Below are 21,332 nucleotides of genomic sequence, written 5' to 3' on the forward strand. Positions count from 1 at the left end.
TTCTTGTACGTCAGCACAAGGTTGTAGGTCTTCTTCCTCGGTTCCTCATGGCTGAGGGTCGCGACCACATGAGGTCGTTATTTTTCGCACCAAAGCTCTCCACTCCGCACGCAAGGTTGTAGGTATACCTATTTTATGTACTAATTTCAAAAACGAATTGTTTTTAAAGATTGTACTAAGGCCTCATCTCATGAGTTACGAGGAGGTACTGTTACTAAAATAAATTGTATTGAAGTCAATCAAACGTTGAGAAACGTTTCACAATAATGGGCATTTTCGCGAAATCACCTAAAAAAGTTTTTTAAGGTAGGTAGATAAATTTTGTTTTTCCTAGTCAGAATCACGAGCCCTTTCGATCTAGGATAATAAAAACTAGAGACAAAAAAATGGTCCCAATTTTTCTATTATTTTGCATACTTTCCACTTTGTAACCGCTGTACAAAGTGCTTGAAAAATAGTAACACAGTGTAAAAATTAAATTTGGGACGAATTGTTCTGCCTAGGATATTTTAGAAAAAAAGGTGAGTCTTTTTTCGCGAAAATGCCATAATGGAAGGCAAAGGAAAAACCTTTATTTTTAAACGAAAATGAGGGTTTTAAAACGTTCACGGGCCTGACACAGCACAGGAAAATTTTACACAATGTCGAAGTCAAGATTTTCTTGTACTTTTTTTTTTTACCTACGCATTTTGGCAAGATTGGCAAGTGACAAGCTGGTATTTTTGCTTGGAAATGACACCAATATTGGTCGCAACTCTTAATAGATTTTGTGATTTCTTTATTTAATAAAGAAAATAAGAGTAAGTATGTTATGCGTTCCCGTACTAAGGGCCAGTTGCATCAACCACATTTGACAGACACATCATCGTCATGCAGCGGACATCCATGGAATTTCCCATACAATAAAATTTAACGAACGCTTTAACGGTGACAGACGGTTTGATGCAACCGGCCCTAACTACGGGAAATAATACCGGGTGTCCCTAAAACCAACACCAATGAAAAGGGGTGATAGAACATCGCATTATCTAGCACGTTAAGCGAATTTGACCTTAATGAAAATGTCATAGTTTTCGAGATATTGGAAATTGTTTACCATACATACATCCTGTTTTTTTTTAATTCCGTCAACTTTAAGGGAAGGTTCTTCAGATCAAATACAATTAATTTCTCTAAGAAACTAGCGTCTTAACTCTTACGGTTATTGAGTTATTAAAAAAATAAAAATAATTACTGAACCCGTGTGTGACAGCCTTTACCACATCCTAATGTTATTTGTTTTGACATGTGCCGTCAATCACTTGACACTAACTTGAATGTTATCCTTATGGGTCTCTCACTAATTCATTTATTATGACGAAAACGAAGATTTTTTTTTTTGCGAATTTAACTAAAACTGATATACAGGTTAGTTCCTGCACCGATAGCATGGTTGAGCGATAGACGATATAACATCCGGTCGTCCCTATCGTGCCTATCGCACTTACATATAGTGCGAAATGGACGGCCTGATGATATATCATTTATCGCGCGACTGATAACGACTGCCTGTCTGATAACGAACCTAACAAAGTGTCGAATTTGACGGAAAAAAACACGGTGTATAGTGATGGTCCGTGCACACTTGTAGACCCAATGAATCTTAGCTCACTATAATAAATTGATCGATGGTCCTGTTACATCACAGTTTCACAGAGGACGTTCACAAATCTGATATTGGTTGGGCTCACGTGATCGATGGGGGGTTAAATAAATGGCCGACGTGAACTGGCACGTATGACGGATAGCCCGCCATTTTGTGACAAACTATGAGATTTTAATATGTTACTCGATATGGAAAAAGTGAATGGATTCTCTAACTTGAAACTGATATTTTAGAATACGTTGCTGACAGCTTTATGTAGCGCAGCTTTCTGAGTACGCAATGGTTAAATAACACGAGACTGTTTAGGTATAATTAAGATATATTAAATAACGTACATCCTAAAGTAAACAAACAAATCAAGTGACATGATATTGTCATGCAGACAAAAATAAGAACAGGCGAAATATAAAATTCAAATACTATGTAACATAGACATGCTTGCTGTAAGCCAGTAACATAATAGGTAACATGCAAATAGTAAGATTATATAAATTATACACATTACATTTAAATCTAACACTTTAGGCACTGGTCCCACCGCGAGCTAGTAAGCTATGAGCTGTCGTCTATAAAAACGAACAAAAGATAATCAATTAAGCATTCCCGTGCAAATAAAAGAGACACGGCGATATTGATAGCTCACCGCTGGGCGAGTAACGGTTCGGCCAGTAGGCCTAGCACATGATGGCCGCGGGAGTATGTCGCCGCGAGATAGACTACCCGTCCTTATGTCATTAATACAGTTAGAAGAAGACGTGGCATCTATCTCGCGGCGACATACTCCCGCGGCCATCATGTGCTAGGCCTACAGGACATTGGTCTAAGCGCGACAGCGGTGAGCGGCAGCCATTTGTGCGAATGAAAAGTCCCATCGCTGTGTCTCGCTCCAATGTATGACCGCCGCTCACCGCTGTCGCGCTTAGACCGATGTCGTGGCTGGGCCGTAACTATAAACCGCCGTGTCTCTTTTATTTGCATGGGAGTGATTATCTTTTGTTCGTTTTTATATAGCCGATAGCTCATAGCTTACTAGCTCGCGTAGGAACCAGTGCCGTATGTACACAAGAAACACGGTAAACTCAAGAAGGCAACTTTCCCGAAGTTTCTTAAAATCCACCGTGTTTTAAAACTTCGAGAGTTTCGCCGACACTCTCATAGCTATCATAATCAAAACTAATATCAAGGCTGATTAAAAACCATTTCGGAAACTTGGTGCTCAAACTGTTCCGGAGCTGCACGTTTGAGAAACTTTGGCTAATTAAAGTTGGAATATACACTAGCGAAATGGAAAATGGTCTTTTATTAAAACGGTAAGGTGAGCATTTCTTTTTTTTTTTGCCAATAATTTTTTTTTATTGTTTTAGGGAATTTTAGGTCAATTGGTACTCAGAATCACGAGTACTTTCAATCTCACTGGGAGACAAAAAGTGTCCCAGAATTTCTATACATTTTTGTTACTTTCCCCTTTTGTTACTCCATACAAAATGTACGGAAAATGGTAATAAAATAAGAAAAAAATCGTATGGGACAATTTTTTTAACTACTAGGATTGAAAAGGCTAGTAATTCTGAGTAGAAATAGCATATTTTTTTTCAAAAATATCACACTTCATAAAAGTGACAAAAAAAAAGAAATGCTCAGATGACATTTTTGTGGTTTAAAAGGTAAAGGAGCAAAAGGCATTGCTTGACGGTAAGCGGTTTAGATGCGTTGACGGCCTTTATGATGGGAGTATGGTCTCTTGAAGGTCCTTGAGGGAACTTTAGAACAATATAAACAATTTAATACTTTTTTAACCGACTTCAAAAAAAGGAGGACTGGAGGTTCTCAATTCTACTATTTTTTTTTGTACTCGATATCTCTGAGAATTGTGAACCGATTATCAATTTTTTTTTATTGAATGGGTATAACCTCTTGGAGAAATCGAGGGAACTCTGCAAATGTTATAGGTACATGTAATGTTTTTAGTGTATTTTTCAAAGGTACACCAGTATTTACGCCTGGTGGTAATAATTTTATGTGGTTGAGCTGATGATGGAAGGTCAGCTCCTCAATGGTTAGAAGTTAAAGGATAATTCTTTCACTACTGTACGCATATTCGGACTGATACTTATAATATCAATAGGAACCACTAAAAATCAAGGAATAAATAAACGTTTTAAAAAAATAAAAATAAAACGCCTTCAAAAACAAGCGCGTTAGAAAAAACACGGAGAAATTAAAAAGCACGCAAAAGTTTTTTTCTTACGCGCTTGTTATAAGGCGGTTTTTTTATACCCACGTATACGGTCCACCTGATGGAAAACGGTCACCGTAACCTATGGACTGCAAATTCGACCCAGAATAGTCTATATAACAGCCATTCTCAAAGTGTGCTTCGCGGACCCCTAGGGCTCCGCAAAGCCTCTCTGGAGGCTCCTTGTGAATTTTGGGTACCTGATATACAACTACAACCCTCTTCCATAAATCAAATATTCACCAATTTTATTGTTAAAAAATAAAAAACATTTTCATGTAATACCTCACATTAGAATCTAGTGATTAGATTTTACTATCATGATTGCTTATTAAATTAAAATAAAGATTGCAATAAAAACAATATTTAATTTAAGGGTTCCGTCAGATGTTTCACTTTCTAAAAGGGTTCCATGGGAAAATAAGTTTGAGAACCGCTGGTCTATAACAAAGATGATCATTGCTACTTGCCAACTCGTGTTTGCCAGACTATATATTTGACGCACCACGAGCGTTATTCACATCAATCGTCGACAATCCATCCGGATATAATTTAATTGGATGTTCTAAGAGCACTACACAACTTTCCTTTCGATCACAGATCACTCCCTGTTAGACAGAGCATGCCTCAAGATGTATGAGGACATTTTTTTTTTTTTTTTAGTATGAATAGGTAGACGTTTGACCACGATCACACCTGATGGTAAGTGATGATGCGGTCTACGGTGGAGCACGCTTACCTATGAGATACCTATTTACTCTTGCTTTAAAGAGACCTGGATTGTACTCATGTGGAAACACAGACTCAGGCAGGGCATTCCATGAGGACATACGCCGACCGGTTTGGCTCAATCTCGGTAAGGGCATTTATTTGTGTGATGAGCACAGATATTTGTTCCTGAGTCATGGCCGTTGTCTATGTATATTATGTATATCGTTGTTTGAGTACCCACAACATAAGCCTTCTTGAGCTTACCGTGAGGCTCAGTCAATCTGTTGCTCCGTTTTGCCGTAAAGTCGGACAAACAAACAGACACACACACTTTTCCATTTATAATATTAGTATGGATAAATTATGTGTAAGTTTTTTTACCACCTAATGACGTCTAGACAAAAATGACTTGATGCCTGAAACAAATATTTTCATTGACACAAAGCGGAGTCTATAGGAGGTGATCTATCCTCCTCAAAACTAATCCACGAGACTCAACACTCTAGCGTTATTAATTAACTTAATACAATACCGATATAACGGTATATCGTATACCAATTAAAATCATATTGTCTAAGTTTCCGCGATAGTTTACAACGCTTTCGATTTCATGGAAGCCAACAACATGGATAATAATTACTTGGTAGGAGGTAGGGCATAGCAAATGTTATTCCGCTTTGTGTGGTAGGGCACAGCACAGCGGATATCATCTCGCTCGAATCTCTGGGGAAGTACCTCCTTACAGAAGACCGCTGCTAAATAGCACTAGACCCTACTCATAGTGTTGTGCTCCTGCCGGTGAGTAAGGCTGCCAGAGCTCAACGAGGGTGCGGTGTGTTGGTGACGGTAGGACCTATGGAACTAATTTGTTCCGTCTATTGTCCTTTGAGTCGTCGGCAACCCGAACCCTCCTTAAAACTTGTACACTCCTTTTTGCTGTGTACTTAACACAGCAAAAGGGAGTGTACAAGTTTCTAATGGGTTGGCAACGCGCATGTGACAATCCTTGAGTTGCAGGCATCCATAGGTTACAGTGACTGCTTTGCATCAGGCGCACCGTATGCTTGTTTTCCACCGACGTAGTATTAAAAAAAAGGTACAGAGGGGCTAATCTCGACTGGGGGGCAATATTTTATGTATATATTCCCACTTGATTAAAATTTACCAAAATTGTGAGTTCAGGCACAAACATCGGGAAATAATTTCCCACTTACTAAAACCTTAAAATCTTGTCTAAATCATGTCGTTATCACAATTCTATTTAAGCAAAGTACAGGGAAAATAAACCAGCTTATGATAGTATTCAGTGTATGCACTTATCAATTTTTTTTTCGGACATAGCCTCAAAACCCTAAAAAAACTCTTGTAATTGCACAAAAAATCATGACATCTGACTTTGCTGTGTGGTCACAAATGGCGGCCATTAGAAAATTGTTGCCTTTTTTTAAATTTAAAATGTTACTAAGGCTTTAAATCTGTATGATTGGATTCGCTCAGTGATCCCATTAAAAAGATAAAAAATAATTTGTGGTGAATGATGAAGTGGAAATAATTTCCCGTTATTTGATTAAGGGTTAAAGAAGACATTCCTTTATTTTTAAAAATGAAACAAAACTGCATTCAAAGATTTTCTAAAAATTCTATGGATGTGGTGTAATTTGATAGTAAAATAAAGTGAATCAAAGATTTAACAATTTTTTTTTTGAGACAAAATATTTATTAGAGAAATTTTGTCCTGAATAATACTTAATGCTATCCATACTAATATTATAAATGGGAAAGTGTGTGTGTCTGTTTGTTTGTCCGTCGTTCTCGGCAAAACGGAGCGACGAATTGTCGTGTTTTTTTTAATGGAAGGTTTGAAAAATGTATGGAAGTTTTGAGACATTTTTTTTGTCGTATCAGGATCGAAAGACCTAGCGATTCTGAGTATGAATCGCGTAAAAAATACCCATGTTACAAAAAAATGGGGTGGACAACTTTCAAAAAAAAAAAATGGCCCTTATAAGTAAGCCCTTTCATTTGATACACACGGTATGATGAAGCGCTCGCTTGCGATTTCACTATTTTTCACATGAAAGCCCTCGGACTACGCTAGGCGATTAGACCGGTAGTTAATGTGTGGCTAACCTGTTGACGCCGTCGAAATCCCCCCCGATCCCGACGTAGTCCGCACCAATCACTCGCTTGATGTAGTGGAAGTGCTCTGTGGACAAAACATATGACGTTAGCAATGTGCAATAGAAATGGAAGCCAAGTTCGATATTTAAACTTCTTTGAGGCGGAGATACATACAGAGAGACGTAGGTACATTTATTAATATTTTTTGGAATAAATACATTTCGGTATTTAAAAAAAGTAAACAATTTTGTACATTTTTGGGTAACCAACCCTGTTGTGTGTAGAAATAGTGTGAGAAGTCCCTCCGCCCGGAATAAGTGAAACTTGGTAATATAACCTAAAAAAACATGCTGTCAATTGACTGTCACGTTTTTGCGTTTAGTTACTTCTTTTTACTATTTTAAATAAAATATATTAAATTGCTAATTGCTCAAATTATTGAAAAAATAAACATGAATGAAATACGGACAAGTTCAATAGTTTTACTTCAAAATCAAGTGGATCTGGGCCTTTTTTTCCACCCCACTTTATTTGTAACATGGGTATTTTTTCATTCCGTTACCGCCATACATAATGTATGAAAAAATGGTAACGGAATGTAAAAAAATCTTGCGACACTTTTTTTCTCCTATTAAGATGGAAAGAGCTCGCGCTTCTGAGTGAAAAGCACATAAAAAATTCCAAGTCAAAAAAAAAAGTGGGGTGGACAACTTTGAAATAATGGCCCATCTGTCACTGAACTGCCTGTTTCTAATCTTCTTAATTCATAATAAATAAATAAATATTATAGGACATAGAAAACACCCATGACTCGGGAACCAATATCTGTGCTCATCGCACAAATAAATGCCCTTACCGGGATGAGAACCCGGGACGGCGGCTTAGCAGGCAGGGTTACTACCGACTGAGCCAGACCGGTCGTCGCCTATAAATATTATAGGACATTATTACACAGATTGACTGAGTCCCACGGTGAGCTCAAGAAGGCTTTGTGTTGTGGGTACTCAGACAACGATATATATAATATACAAATACTCATATACATAGAAAACATCCATAGAGTCAAAAACAAAATATCTGTGCTCATCACACAAATAAATGCCCTTACCGGGATTCGAACCCGGGACCGCGGCTTAGCAGGCAGGGTCACTAGTGTCACTACGTCCTAGGCCAGACCGGTGGTCTAAATATTTGTTTGTGTTATGTGATGTTTTCATTTACCTACAACTGGCATGAGGAGACTTTTGAGGGTAGTTTTTTTACATTTAAATAGCTACCTAAAGATACAGAGTAACGGGTTGAAAATTTGATAAACCTCGTGGGTGTCTTGGAATTTGATTAAACATAGTTTAGAAAAAATATGATTGTGAGTGTTCAAAAAAACGACGAATCACTTCGGGAAAATGTAGGTAGTGCCCTGCCCGTGCGCTTCGCTTGGTTCGTCTTGGCGGAGGCACTAACGTGCCCCCAGATACAGTGGATGTAGATAAAGCTGTGTATTTAACTGTACAGTCAACCAATTAGAATCGTAGGCCACTCTAGGACTCTGTCGTATTGATACCATGATTTATTGGCTATAGAAGTCAGTTTGACTTTTACTGTGAAAGGGTTCTACAGTGGCCTAGGATTCAGATTGGTTGACTATACGAGTACATAACTAAGCATTAAAAACTCGCCTTACCCTTCGGCTCATTTCATAAAACTCGTGTTTAAATGCCTCTCATTATGCGCCAGCGTCATAAATAACTTTTAATTGCGTCGCAAACTAAATGAAGCTATAGAAATTAAGCTTAAACTCTCTAACAATATTAATTTCACCAAATTGCAATACTTGTACAGTAAACTCGTGAACTGGGTAGCCAAATAATATCTGTTTCGTAGCTATCTATCTCTATCGCTCTTGCGTATTGGCGCGACAGAGCCAGACTGCATTTCTGTCGGCGTCTGGCGTCGACGATTGCCATTCAGCTACGCCGGTTGTTCCTAAAACAATCCGGAATGGAATCCATTCCATTTCATTGCAAAGTTTTGCCGACTTTCATGCATATGCATTGCATACAAAGTTCGTATCAACTTAATCATGTGTAACGGACACCTATACTATGTGTTTTTGATGTTTTAGAAAACATTACTCGATCACAGTACAAATAAGTTTTTTTACAAATATTTCATTTTTGGAACAAGCTTTCCTTCTTTCGGACTATTACGCCGTGGCTTGCGTCCGTCGCCCACGCAAGACACGGCGTTAGATGCAAGGCCGGTCTTCATCCTTACTTGGTAGATATTCCGCGAACACTTTGCTTCTTCTTTTCTTATGCGCACTGCCAAGGAGTGAGCATGCATGTAGTCCATGTTTGTAGGTGTCAAATTAGGGAAAGGGCTTGTTAACACCAGAAAAATGCATGTTTGCATAGTTTAAGTAGCATAATTTTGCATAAACCAGCATGACTCAGGGGACCGTAACCATGGCAATAACAGGCAAGAAAAGTTGATTCACCCTAATAGTACAGAGTAACGTAAAATATGGTAGGGGCTCTACAACATAGTCACGAGGCACAGACAAAACATAGTAACAATTATACGGAAACAGAGACAAAGTGTAGAATGCATGTGTAGTGAATATTGCCCGTTAAAGTTTGCAGTCGGATTTTAACGCAAAATGGTCACAATTTCAAAACTAAGGTACGATTTTTTGACGATATTAGATTGGAAAGCTCTGAGTGTTGGGCCACCAAGACGAATGATGAGAGAAGACTGCATGTGAATGAAATGAGAATGTTGCGATGGATGTGTGGTGTGACAAGACTGGATAGGATTCGGAATGAGTATATAAGAGGAAGCCTGAGAGTAGCGCCAGTGACAAAAGGTGAGAGGAAGCAGATTAGCATGGTATGGGAATGTGATGCGGATGTAAAGCAATGTTATAAAACGAGTGGTAAATATAGCTAGATGGATACAATGGAGTGGAAGGCCTAAGAAAAGATGGATGGAATGTGTGAACATGATATGAGATTGAAAGGTGTTAGTATGGAAATGACGGCTGATAGAGAGAAATGGAGGACGATCTGCTGCACCGACCCCAAATAATGATAAAAGGGCAACAGCAAGGGAATGACTGGATTGGAAAGCATCGGCCAGCTAAGATCCTGGGTTCGAGTCCCGGTAAGGGCATTTATTTGTGTGATTGAGGTATCTGTTCCTGAGTCATGTCATGGATATTTTCCATGTAGGTATATATAAATATTTGTATCCAAAGGTAACTAATATTATAAATGGGAAAGTGTGTGTGCACAGATGTCATATAAACCATAGATCAAGCAAACGTATCTACTATCTATTTAGCGTGTCAAATGAACTCAGTGAAATCCACTGAGTTGTCCGTCTTTAATCGCAGCTTCCAGCTTTCGGGCGTCAATTTTTGTAAGTTGAAGTCAACAAAAACATTAAAAATGCCTCGTTACATGATATTTAATTGCAACAACATAAAACTTATCAACACTCAAGGGCCTGAGACATATTTAAAATCACAGGCAAGTAACAACTTCAGTCCAAAATCTGACACGCTCGGCCGCCATACAAATAAATGAACTCGTTTCTTCTATCTAAATCTAATTCTGTGTGTGTGTGTGTTTGTTTTTTTGTCCGTCTTTTACGGCAAAATGGAGCGACGAATTGACGTGATTTTTTAAGTGGAGATAGGTGAAGGGATGGAAAGTGATATATTTAGGCTACTTTTTGTCTATTCCTAACGCGAGCAAAGCAGGGGGCAAAAGCTAGTATTATATATCTGGGGGCACGGCAGTGCTCCCGCCAAGACGAGCCAAGCGTAACGCAAGGGCAGGGCACTACCTACCTTTTCTCGAAGTGATTCGTCGTTTTTTTGATATAGTTGTCTGGGTACCCAGAACACAAGCTTGAACTTAGGTAGGTACCGTTGGGGCGTAATTGTTAGCCTAGGCTTTTTAAGCTTTCCTTAATTAGCTAAAATTGTGTGATTTATGTGTCAATGTACGTTAGTACCATAAACAAACCTTCAAGTTTATTTTTAAAACGAAATAAATAAAATAACAATGTGCCGTCTTTAGGTACCTCATAAGACCCGACTAACAAATGTAGATTTACAATACCCAATACCCAACCCAATTTAGCAACACAATCTTGACTGTTCATTGTATAAATTCTAAACTAAGTTTCACGTTGATTTCACCGCAAATCAGTACTTAATAGTCTTAATACCAACGTCTCAGACATCAACTATTATTCCACGAATGCAAAGATTTGGATTGCTCGATTCACCCTTTCACGCAATACCGTGTGGGAACCCCTTTAAGGCTTATAATCCGTTGGGGTAAAGTCTCAGACTAGGGCAGAATTTCGATGGATCCTTTAACTAGGGGCAAAGTTTTGAAGTATTTGGGTGGACATTAATTTGTACAAATTAAGATGTTTCAGGGACAGTTGGTTACACAAAGTATGTTTGTTTATGTGTTAAACGGTAACATTATCACGGATTTGACATTTATACACAGTGTTGTTTTAGATTTCTGTTAATTTTAAGGGGAGATTTTTGAGCTTAATTAAAGCTATGTTCTTTAAGAAACTAGCGTAAACTTAACACAACTCTTACTTTATTGAATTATTAAACAAAAATTATAGATTTGAGGAAATGTAATCTGATTGTATAAAAGAAGAAACTGACTGACTGACTGACATATATCAACGCACAGCCAAAACCGCTGGTCCTAGAGATTCCCAATTTGGCACATAGGTTCCTTAAAAGGTGTACAGGAGCACTAAGAAAGGATTTTTCAAAATTCACCTCCGAAGGGGGTGAAATGGGTCCAAAGTTTGTATGTGAAAACAAGATTATATCAGTACGGGGGCGAAGCCGCGGGAAAAAGCTAGTATTATTTATTTTAAACGGACTGTCAGATACTTGACGCAGTTTATTATGATATACGTACCAGTGGCGGCTGATGAAAATTTCTGCTAGGCAACACTGAGCAAAAAGAAACCTACCTTAACATTAGGTACTTTACTAGTATTTAATCAAATATCTGGGCGACCGGGCTTCGCTCGGTTCTATTTTAATATATCACGTCTTTAGATAAAAAAAAACTCTTATAAATACAAAAACAAAAAAAAAGACAAAAAACAAAAACTTAATTTCTGGCCAGGATTCGAAACCCTGATACCTACGATCTATCTGCGTACATTAGACCGACCTCGTACGACTGAGCTAAGCGGAATCGATGCGCGCGCGGCGAAATTAAGGACCATATTTATTTATTTATTTTATTTATTTATTTATATTTTACGTTTACAAACGCGAAAGAAAAACTCATGAAAACTCGAAAATTCGCGTTTTCCGGGATCTAAGGCTACGCTAGATCGATTTTTCACCCCCGAAAACCCCCACATAACAAATTTCAGCGAAATCGTTCGAGCGGTTTCCGAGATCGTCGGTATATATAAATAAATAAATAAATATACAAGAATTGCTCGTTTAATAGTATAAGATTTTAGGCAAGCCGGTGGGAATCGGCTTGTATGGACCAGCCGCTGCTGATACATACTTAATGTTCTCTCAAACTTGGAAATTTATTTATTATCGTATGGAAAACTAATTTTGTTTTCGAATTCGACAAAAAGATTTGTACTTACATAACTTATGTTACAGATGTAGGTAGTTTGAAAGGGTATTTTTTCGTATTTTTCCGGAAACGTTCGTATTTGTCATGCTAGTTCAGTCAATGTCAGTACATCTTGTACTGAGAGCGACTGAAATAGCATGACACGTTCGTACGTTTCCGTAACAATACGAAGGCAAATCTTTTCACATAACATCTCGAGGATTTACTGGTGAAACCCGATAAATCAAGATAATTTGTCGAAATAAACAATCGAGATAAACATTGTGGAATTTACACATAGTTCCAATTTCAAAAACCAGTTTGCTCAACTTATCAGGTTTCACCAGTAAACCCTCGATCTGTAATGATCCTAAAGACGTATAGAAATTTAACAATAAAAACACGGTGTATATTAGCTATGAACATATTATTGCTCGTACAAAGCAGCAGCAGCAACACACGCACATTTAGCGAACATGTCACTGTCAAGTGTCATTGTCAACATTTCAATTTGACTGAATATAATCTCTCAAATTATATAATTATTTATAGAGATTTCCCCTGTGTATATGTCGCAGTAAGATAGATAAAGCCGTTATATAGTTATAACCCTAGGAATATAATTATACGTCGTAACATAGTTAAACGAAAGCGATTAATTGCTATCTTACTAGGAATATAACTATAATACTAAACTAGTTTAGTCATATAGTTATATGACTGGATTCAGTTTAGTGAAATGATTGTAGACAGGAGTGCAGCGGTGCGGCGGAAGTATAGTTATAACCCTAGGGATATAAGGGAGCGATTCAGAACCATCTTACTAGGAATATAATTATAATACGGTATTTAAAATTGCAAACGGGACTTAATCGCGTATTACTATGTATTAAGTCCCGTTTGCAATTTTAAATATGTGTAAAAATCGTGAAAGTTTAAATCAGTGTTTTATAATACGTATAGCGGGACGATTTGGAATAACAACATCGTCACTGACGTTAGAACAAAGTTTATTTTGTATCGATCCGAACATAGTACACAAGGTTTGGTTACTAAACAAACGAATCCAAGCTATATTAGTTAAAACGTAACAGTTAGCATGCTCCCGGTATTTCCCGGTTCTTGATTTCCCGGGAAATCCCGGTAATTTAATCGCGGTAAGCAAATTTAAACCCAACATTCAAAATGACAAGGTTGTAATTAGGTACGAGTTCAATTTGTTATGACTTATGATAAACATTAAGATTAAACTGACAAACAACGTCAAACTCGTATAACGGAAAAAGTATCGTCCAAGTAACCAGCCAGTATTAATACCCCTAAATACTGAAAAAGGTAAGCAACCTCTAGCAATGCGATATACACAATGTCGCATTACGAATACAATAGAATGGGCACGTAAAAAATAACTAATAATACAAATTAAACAAAAAATATTACCCCCATCAAGATATAGCTCAATCGATTCTACTCTCGATTCTGAACAAACTGATTTCAGGTTTTAGTGTTAAGTGAAACACGGTGTATAACTATATTACTTAACTAGAGACGTATTATAATTATATCCCTAGACTAAGTTTAATCCAGTGATATAATTATATAACTAAACTAGTAACGTATTATAATTATATTCCTAGTAAGATGGTAAGGAATCGCTTTCGTTTAGCTATGTTACGGCATATAATTATATCCCTAGGGTTATAACTATACCTCCGCCGCACCGCCGCACTCCTGCCTACAATCATTTCACTAAACTGAATCCAGTCATATAACTATATGACTAAACTAGTTTAGTATTATAGTTATATTCCTAGTAAGATAGCAATTAATCGCTTTCGTTTAACTATGTTACGACGTATAATTATATTCCTAGGGTTATAACTATATAACGGCTTTATCTATCTTACTGCGACATATACATGATACGGTCACACCTCGGACACTGGCGATCAAATATATGAAAGAGGCGCGTTCCTAGCATACAGTCTAAGCTCGTGTAGGTGAACGCGTACTATGCTTGTATGAGTGAAATATGACAGGTCGACCGTTCGCGTTTTTGACATGCGGTAACTAACTGTAAGGTAACCGAGAGGGGGTGGGCGGCACTTTCAGCGGGGAGAGGGAGTGGCCATACTGTACGAATAGTACTCTTTATTATACTGTGATACGGTGTATACCTACCCGCGATAACACTGCCTATGACAGATTTCAAGACGAACTTGACTTACATCAGTATGAACTTTGGTAGATTGAACGGAATTTAATTAACAATCCAGGCTTGTTCGAAGTTCACAAACCGGAAGACGACTAACATGGCTGACAGTTACCGGATATTCTTGGTCACGGGCCTAGTGCGAGTTTCTGAGCAAGCCAGTAATGTGGGCTTAAGCACAGTATAATCACAGTATAATAAAGAGTACTATCGTACAGTATGGCCACACCCGCTCCCCGCTGAATGCCGCCAACCCCCTCTCGGTTACCTCACAGTTAACGCCTGACAAAAACGCGAACAGTTGACCTGTCATATCTCACTCATACAAGCATGGTACTCGTTCACCTACACGAGCTTAGACTGTGAGCTAGGAACGCACCTCTTCATATATATTTGATCGCCAGTGTCCGAGATGTGGTATAATTAAGAGTACTTTACGCCGGTCCCTACAATTTGAGACTTGTTTTCAGACATTTTTTCACGGTTAATACGACTCGCGTCTCCGCTTAATACACCATCTAAAACCACCCACCTTGCATTACTTTACTACTTTATTTATGCGGGTGACAATAATCGGAAGTAATTGTAATGTACTAATCACAATTTTTCAATTTTTAAGACGATTTCCCGAATAATATACGCTTTTTTGGCTGGGTCCCTTCAGAATCGTTTTAAGCGGGTTTTATAATTATGTCTTCCCTTAACTTCTAAAACAAGTCATGTCTTCCCTGAGCAACCATAATTGTTTCAATTCAGTAGTGGAAACTCTTTTTGGCCTATGTACTTATATCTTAATTGTATTTCTTTTATATTTGTTATTTTCGCTGTTTGTTTCCCATTACCAATAATAAAAATAAAAAAACTTTACTAAAGCCTCCAGCGGAACTGAAATTGAACAAGTTCCTACTCTGTAGTTCATTTATCCAATTATAATTGAAGAAATTTAACAGCCAATGAAAACTCATACAATTTTGTACCGAAAATACGCTCAATGTGACCAAATTTCAAACCGAGCGAAAATTTCGGAGATATACACGGTGTAACATGAGGGAACCGAAAGATTTTAACTACGCATTTCTGAGGGCTAAATAAAAATACTTCAGATGTTATATTCGTCTATGTTATAGACGTCAAGCAAATTTCTAAAAAAAAAAATTCTGTTTTTTTTTTCGTTTTTTTGGATGTATTTTCACATAAAAAGTAAACGTTATTCGTAAAACTGACACTTAAGATAAAAAATTTTTTTTTCTAAAAAAATACCTTTTTGCAATGAGTTACTAGTTATTTTTTGACATCTATCAACGAGGATAGTTAGATAATGTAAAGAAATAATAAGTAATTGTTATTTTTTTTAATCCATACTAATATTATAAATGGAAAAGTGTGTGTATGTTTGTTTGTCCGTCTTTCACGGCAAAACGGAGCAAAGATTTGACGTGATTTTTTAAGTGAAGATAGTTGAAGGGGTGGAGAGTGACATAGGCTACTTTTTGTCTCTTTCTAACGCCGTGTCTTGCATGGGCGACGGTCGCGCGACCGTCGCCGTCGCGTCTCATACTTCCATATCGATAAGGTTTGATTTCGTATGCGTCGCATCGCCGTCGCGCGACCATCGCGCGACCGTCGCCCACGCAAGCCACGGCGTAACGCAAGCGAAGCCGCGGGCAAAAGCTAGTGCTTATATAACTCTGAAAGTAGGCGAAATCCAGAAAAGTTTATATGACATTTTACTCTTCTAATATGATGAGGAATACGCTGTTAAAATTATGTAACACCGTGTATAAACGGTTCGGCTTCTGTTTAGTACAATAACATTCAGCAGTTTTCATTGTCGAATAAGGGGGAAGGGCCAATGAACAGATAATTATTGACTTAACCCATATTTCAAGCTGCTGCTGCTTCATCATTTTCCTCCCTTGATATATTGACGTTACGCAATAGTTATTTGTTATACAAGGGGGCAAAGTTGTATTTTAACGCCGAGTGTGGAATTGTAAAACGAGCAAGTGAAAGGATTCTATAGTTTAACCACGAGCGAAGCGAGTTGTTCGAGAATAGAATCCGGAACTTGCGAGTTTTTTAACACACGAGAAGTAAAATACATTTGCACCCGAGTGTAACACAAAACTTTTCCCCTCACTATAGCGAGGAAACTACAACGCAAAAAATGCGTTTATCACTGCTTCCAGTAGTTCCACAGGAGGTAAATCATCTTTATTACTAGATTCACCTACTTTTATCAATTTTAAAGCAGTTAATTTGACTTTATTCAAGGTCAAATTACTTTACCCACTAGCCGCGGATAAAATGCGTTTTTAGTTTTACCCGCTAGTATTAAAGGACAAAACACGTGTTTCCGAGCTAGTGAGGGGAAAAATACATTAATTACAGAACTTGATACAATATTCATATTCATTTATTCATCATCATCCTTGCGTTATCCCGGCATTTACCTCGGCTCATGGGAGCCTGGGGTCCGCTTTGACAACTAATTCCAAGATTTGGCGTAGGCACTAGTTTTTACGAAAGCGACTGTCATCTGACCTTCCAACCCGAAGGTTAAACTAGACCTTATTTGAATTAGTCCGGTTTCCTCACGATGTTTCCCTTCACCGAAAAGCGACTGGCAAATATCAAATGACATTTCGCACATAAATTCCGAAAAACTCATTGTGAGCCGGGGTTCGAACCCGCGACCTCCGGAAGGAAAGTCGCACGTTCTTCTTACCGCTAGGCTACCAGCGCATATTCATTTATACATAAAATTAAAAAATTGATACGTCAAGGTATTATATTAATTAGTAAGTATTATATGTCAATTAAAGTTCAATTATCATTAATTAGGGTAAGTACAATAAATAATCTTAAAAACTATAAAATGCTCTCCAAGAAATTCAATAATTAATAAAAAATAGTAATGTGATACACAGAGACAGACAGGCAGAACGGCACCATAAGGGTTCCTTTTGTACCTTTTGATACGGAACCCTAAAAACCTAGATGTGAAACATTAATAAAAATATAATTGTATGCAAAATTAAAATGAATTATTATTATTATTCTGAGATGTCATAGAAAGCATTAATAGTCAGCCATGTCCTAAATTAAAAAATGTAGTTTCACTTTTAATACCGTTTTAATAGACTAGCTTTTGCCCGCGGCTTCGCTCGCGTTAGAAAGAGACAAAAACACGGAAAAAAAATATTTTAACAATACTACCAGAACGTTTAGTAAAATAGATTTATCGTAACTATTACTACAATCTCGTAATAAAAACAACTGTATTGTTACGTTTACTATATTTTGAATTCAATAGAACTAAGCAAACATTAATATGCACTAAACAGTTCTGTTTGAATTACATATACGAGAACTCTAGTTTTATTTACAACTAATAGAATAAAGGTTACGATAATTCTATTAACAAGAAGCTTCTTGTAATGCCAAAAAAATAAAAATTATCTTTACAATCTTAATCTTAGCGGTTACTATCACAGTATACTTCCTGTAACTTTTTTATACGTTGCCATTACTTTGTAGTTCTCGTAAAGAAATAAAAAGAATATTCTTGTAATGTAAACTCAACGAAGAGTTATATTTAAAAATATTAAGTTTGTATAAATATGTACGCATCGCTGTCAACTCTATTATTTGTATCGTAGCGAATGCCATCGCAGTATAGTTGATATGACTGTTTTATAAGTTGGTATTACTTTGCAGCTCTTGTAAATAATGACAATAATATTCTCGTAATGTATACTGGTGAACAAATAGTTCTGTTGAAAAAGTATTTAGTTAGTATAAATATGTGTTTCGTTTTTGTAACGAAACGCCATGTTTAAGTACCATTGTATATCTTAGTGAATGCTATAGCAGTATAGTTGATTTTACTTTGCGCCTCTTGTAAAAAATAACAATGATATTCTCGTAATATACACCGAAAAATAATTGTTATAACAAAAATATTGTCCGCATAAATAAATGTTTTGCTTGTGTAACGAAACGCAATGTTTTGCGGCGTGGTCGGCGGCCATTTACGTGTCATGAGAGATCACGCGTGGACGCGGATCGCAATAGGTTATATTATTTATCGTTAAACGTACTCACTACGTATTATCCATTCGTTTGGTAGTTTCCATTTTAGGAAATGGATGAAGAGGTGCAAAAACTCTTGCAAGGATGGGAGATGGCAGAGTTGGCAAAAGCAGGTGAGTCACATACCGTACATCATGTAGAACTTAGTAGATAATTAGAATGGTGAGTAAAAAGGCATTTAATGTTGTATTCATTTTACATTGCATACAAATTCATACGACATTACGTGGGCAAAATCTAAATACTGAACTAATAAGGACTGTCCACGATAAAAAGTGGTCATACATAACATGATAAATCTTTCTTCCTGAATGCATATTTTGAAGCAATATTATATTTTGATAAATCTGTATACATAAAACTATATAATAATTAAAGCTATTCCTTATAATGCTTTAGTGTGTCTGAGGTTTCGCCGAATGTATACCATCAAGCATTTCATTTCTTGTACAGTTTTTTAACAAACTTCACACGCTTCCTGGCACAATTTTATAAATACTTATATTTTTATAAGCTGTTTTACACACATTAGAATGACATCTTAGCAGACAAAAAAATACTTTTTGAAACTCATTTCGACTTTTGGTAGTCAGGAAGACTTTCTACTCCAAGCACTGACAGTTGTTTTTGTATGGAGAGCCAAAAAGTGTCAAAAATTCGAATTCAGCAAAGTTAGAAAATCTCAGTACTTTCTTAATCTGATTACAATCAGAAAAATTTTTACTATCGTAAAATCAGTATGTAATAGGGTATATTTTGGCTATTATAATTAAACATTAAAAAAATATTTTTGTCATTAAAACTGTTGTACAAAGACTGCAAGAAGACACTGTACAAAAAAATATTGTTATCATGAGATACATACTGCTAAAATTCATAGGCCACCTAAAGTTTATAATTTGTTTGTATTTTTATAATGTAGTTTAATATCTACAAATTATTTGACAAACATGCTGCTTATAAATTCTCATTATTCTCAAGATTTACCATGTTATATATGACCACTTTTTATCGTGGACAGTCTTTATATATATCTGAAGTGGACGTAGAATATTACTTAATGTAAAATTTATTCATAGAAATTTTAATGTCTTTTTCAGATGATTTACAATGGTTGCAAGTTTCCTGTGACCCATGCCATACTGTGGAACAAAAGTGGAAAAATTCTGCAAAATATAAATTTTGGACGAAATGAAGGACGGTTCTATTAACACTGACGAATATATGAACAAAGTCTTGCACTAAGGATCGTTGAAATATATTTTTTAACAAATTATATAATTATTTTATTTACTTTCAGATTCACCAATTTTCACCGCTCATAGCATCCATTCCATATGCTGGGTGACCCAGGTTTCCGGATCCCAGTTTCAACTCTAGGCTACTGTCTCTTGGAACTGGTCCTAGCAACCTGCATTTTTATCGGTAGGTACCTATGAATTTGTCTGTGCACTGTATAGACAACTAACATTTCTTGTAAATGTAAGAAAAGGTTTGTTGTCTATACAAGGTGGTACAGTAGGATTAAAGGCTGAGCCACGCCAGATACGTGTACGTAGACGTGCGCGTAGCGTACGCGGTGTAAATACTGTAAATGACGAATCCTCATTAGAGATTACACCGCTTGTGTGACGTGTTTCCCGTGTGTGTCTAGCGGTGTATCATCTCTTTTGAAGATTCGTACTTTATAGCGCGCACGCCACGCACACGTCTACGTACACGTATCTGGCGTGGCTCGGCCTTTAATCCTACTGAACCACCTTGTATAGACAACAAACCTTTTTTTACATTTACAAGAAATGTTAGTTGTCTATACAGTGCACAGACAAATTCATAGGTACCGATAAAAATATAACACGTTAACGCAATTGTATATTTATTAGAGAGTACCATAAATGCAGTTGCTGTAACTAACTTTCTTGTTCTATCAACCATTTAATGAAGTTTACATAAATGAAGAGAATGTAATATATATCAGATGACTTGTATTCTTAACGATACCTATTATTGGCCTAACTAAAGTTTTATAACCTTTACAAGAATTTCTTGTGGAGTTTACATTATTTTGTTTATTTAGACACTCCATTTGTTATAAATACTGAATAATCTAGTAATACACACAATTTGACTGTGTGACCCTTACAATATTTTTATTTTATGATACGTAATGTATATATTACCTTTACAAGAATATATTGTCAAGGTCACATTTCATTTATTAAGCTCTGCAAGAAAATATTATTTATTTGTACGGTCCACGTGTTATGATTACTAAATATTCTAGTAATACACGCTATTTTAATGTGTAGCAATTACAAGATAACTAGTTCACTAAGCTCAACGCATTTAAACAGACTAGTTTAGTTATTTATACTATGTGAACAATTGTCCCAGAATTTACTAGATTTTCTCGTTCAGATTACACTATTCAGGTATCATGGACGAGACTTTTTTCTCCGTGAAGTAGCCTATGTCACTCTCAATCCCTTCAACTATCTCCACTTAAAATATCACGTCAATTCGTCGTTCCGTTTTGCCGTGGAAGACGGACAAACGAACAGACACACACACTTTCCCATTTATAATATTAGTATGGATACCTGGGGCCCGTTTCTCGAAAGGTACAAGCCTTGTATTACAAGTGCGCGAACTGTCACATCGTATGGGTTGTCATGGCAA

General features: G+C 36.7%; 1 protein-coding gene across 1 annotated transcript in view; it reads right to left on the reverse strand.

Annotated features, from left to right (window-relative positions):
• LOC125241502 (dipeptidase 1-like) overlaps window positions 1-21,332 on the reverse strand; it is a 449,138-nt gene that overhangs the window by 23,743 nt on the left and 404,063 nt on the right. The window contains 1 exon segment of the mRNA XM_048150023.1: window positions 6,723-6,798. Coding sequence (XP_048005980.1) covers window positions 6,723-6,798 — 76 coding nt within the window.

This window comes from Leguminivora glycinivorella, chromosome Z (genome assembly GCF_023078275.1).
Source record: "Leguminivora glycinivorella isolate SPB_JAAS2020 chromosome Z, LegGlyc_1.1, whole genome shotgun sequence".
NCBI lineage: Eukaryota > Metazoa > Arthropoda > Insecta > Lepidoptera > Tortricidae > Leguminivora > Leguminivora glycinivorella.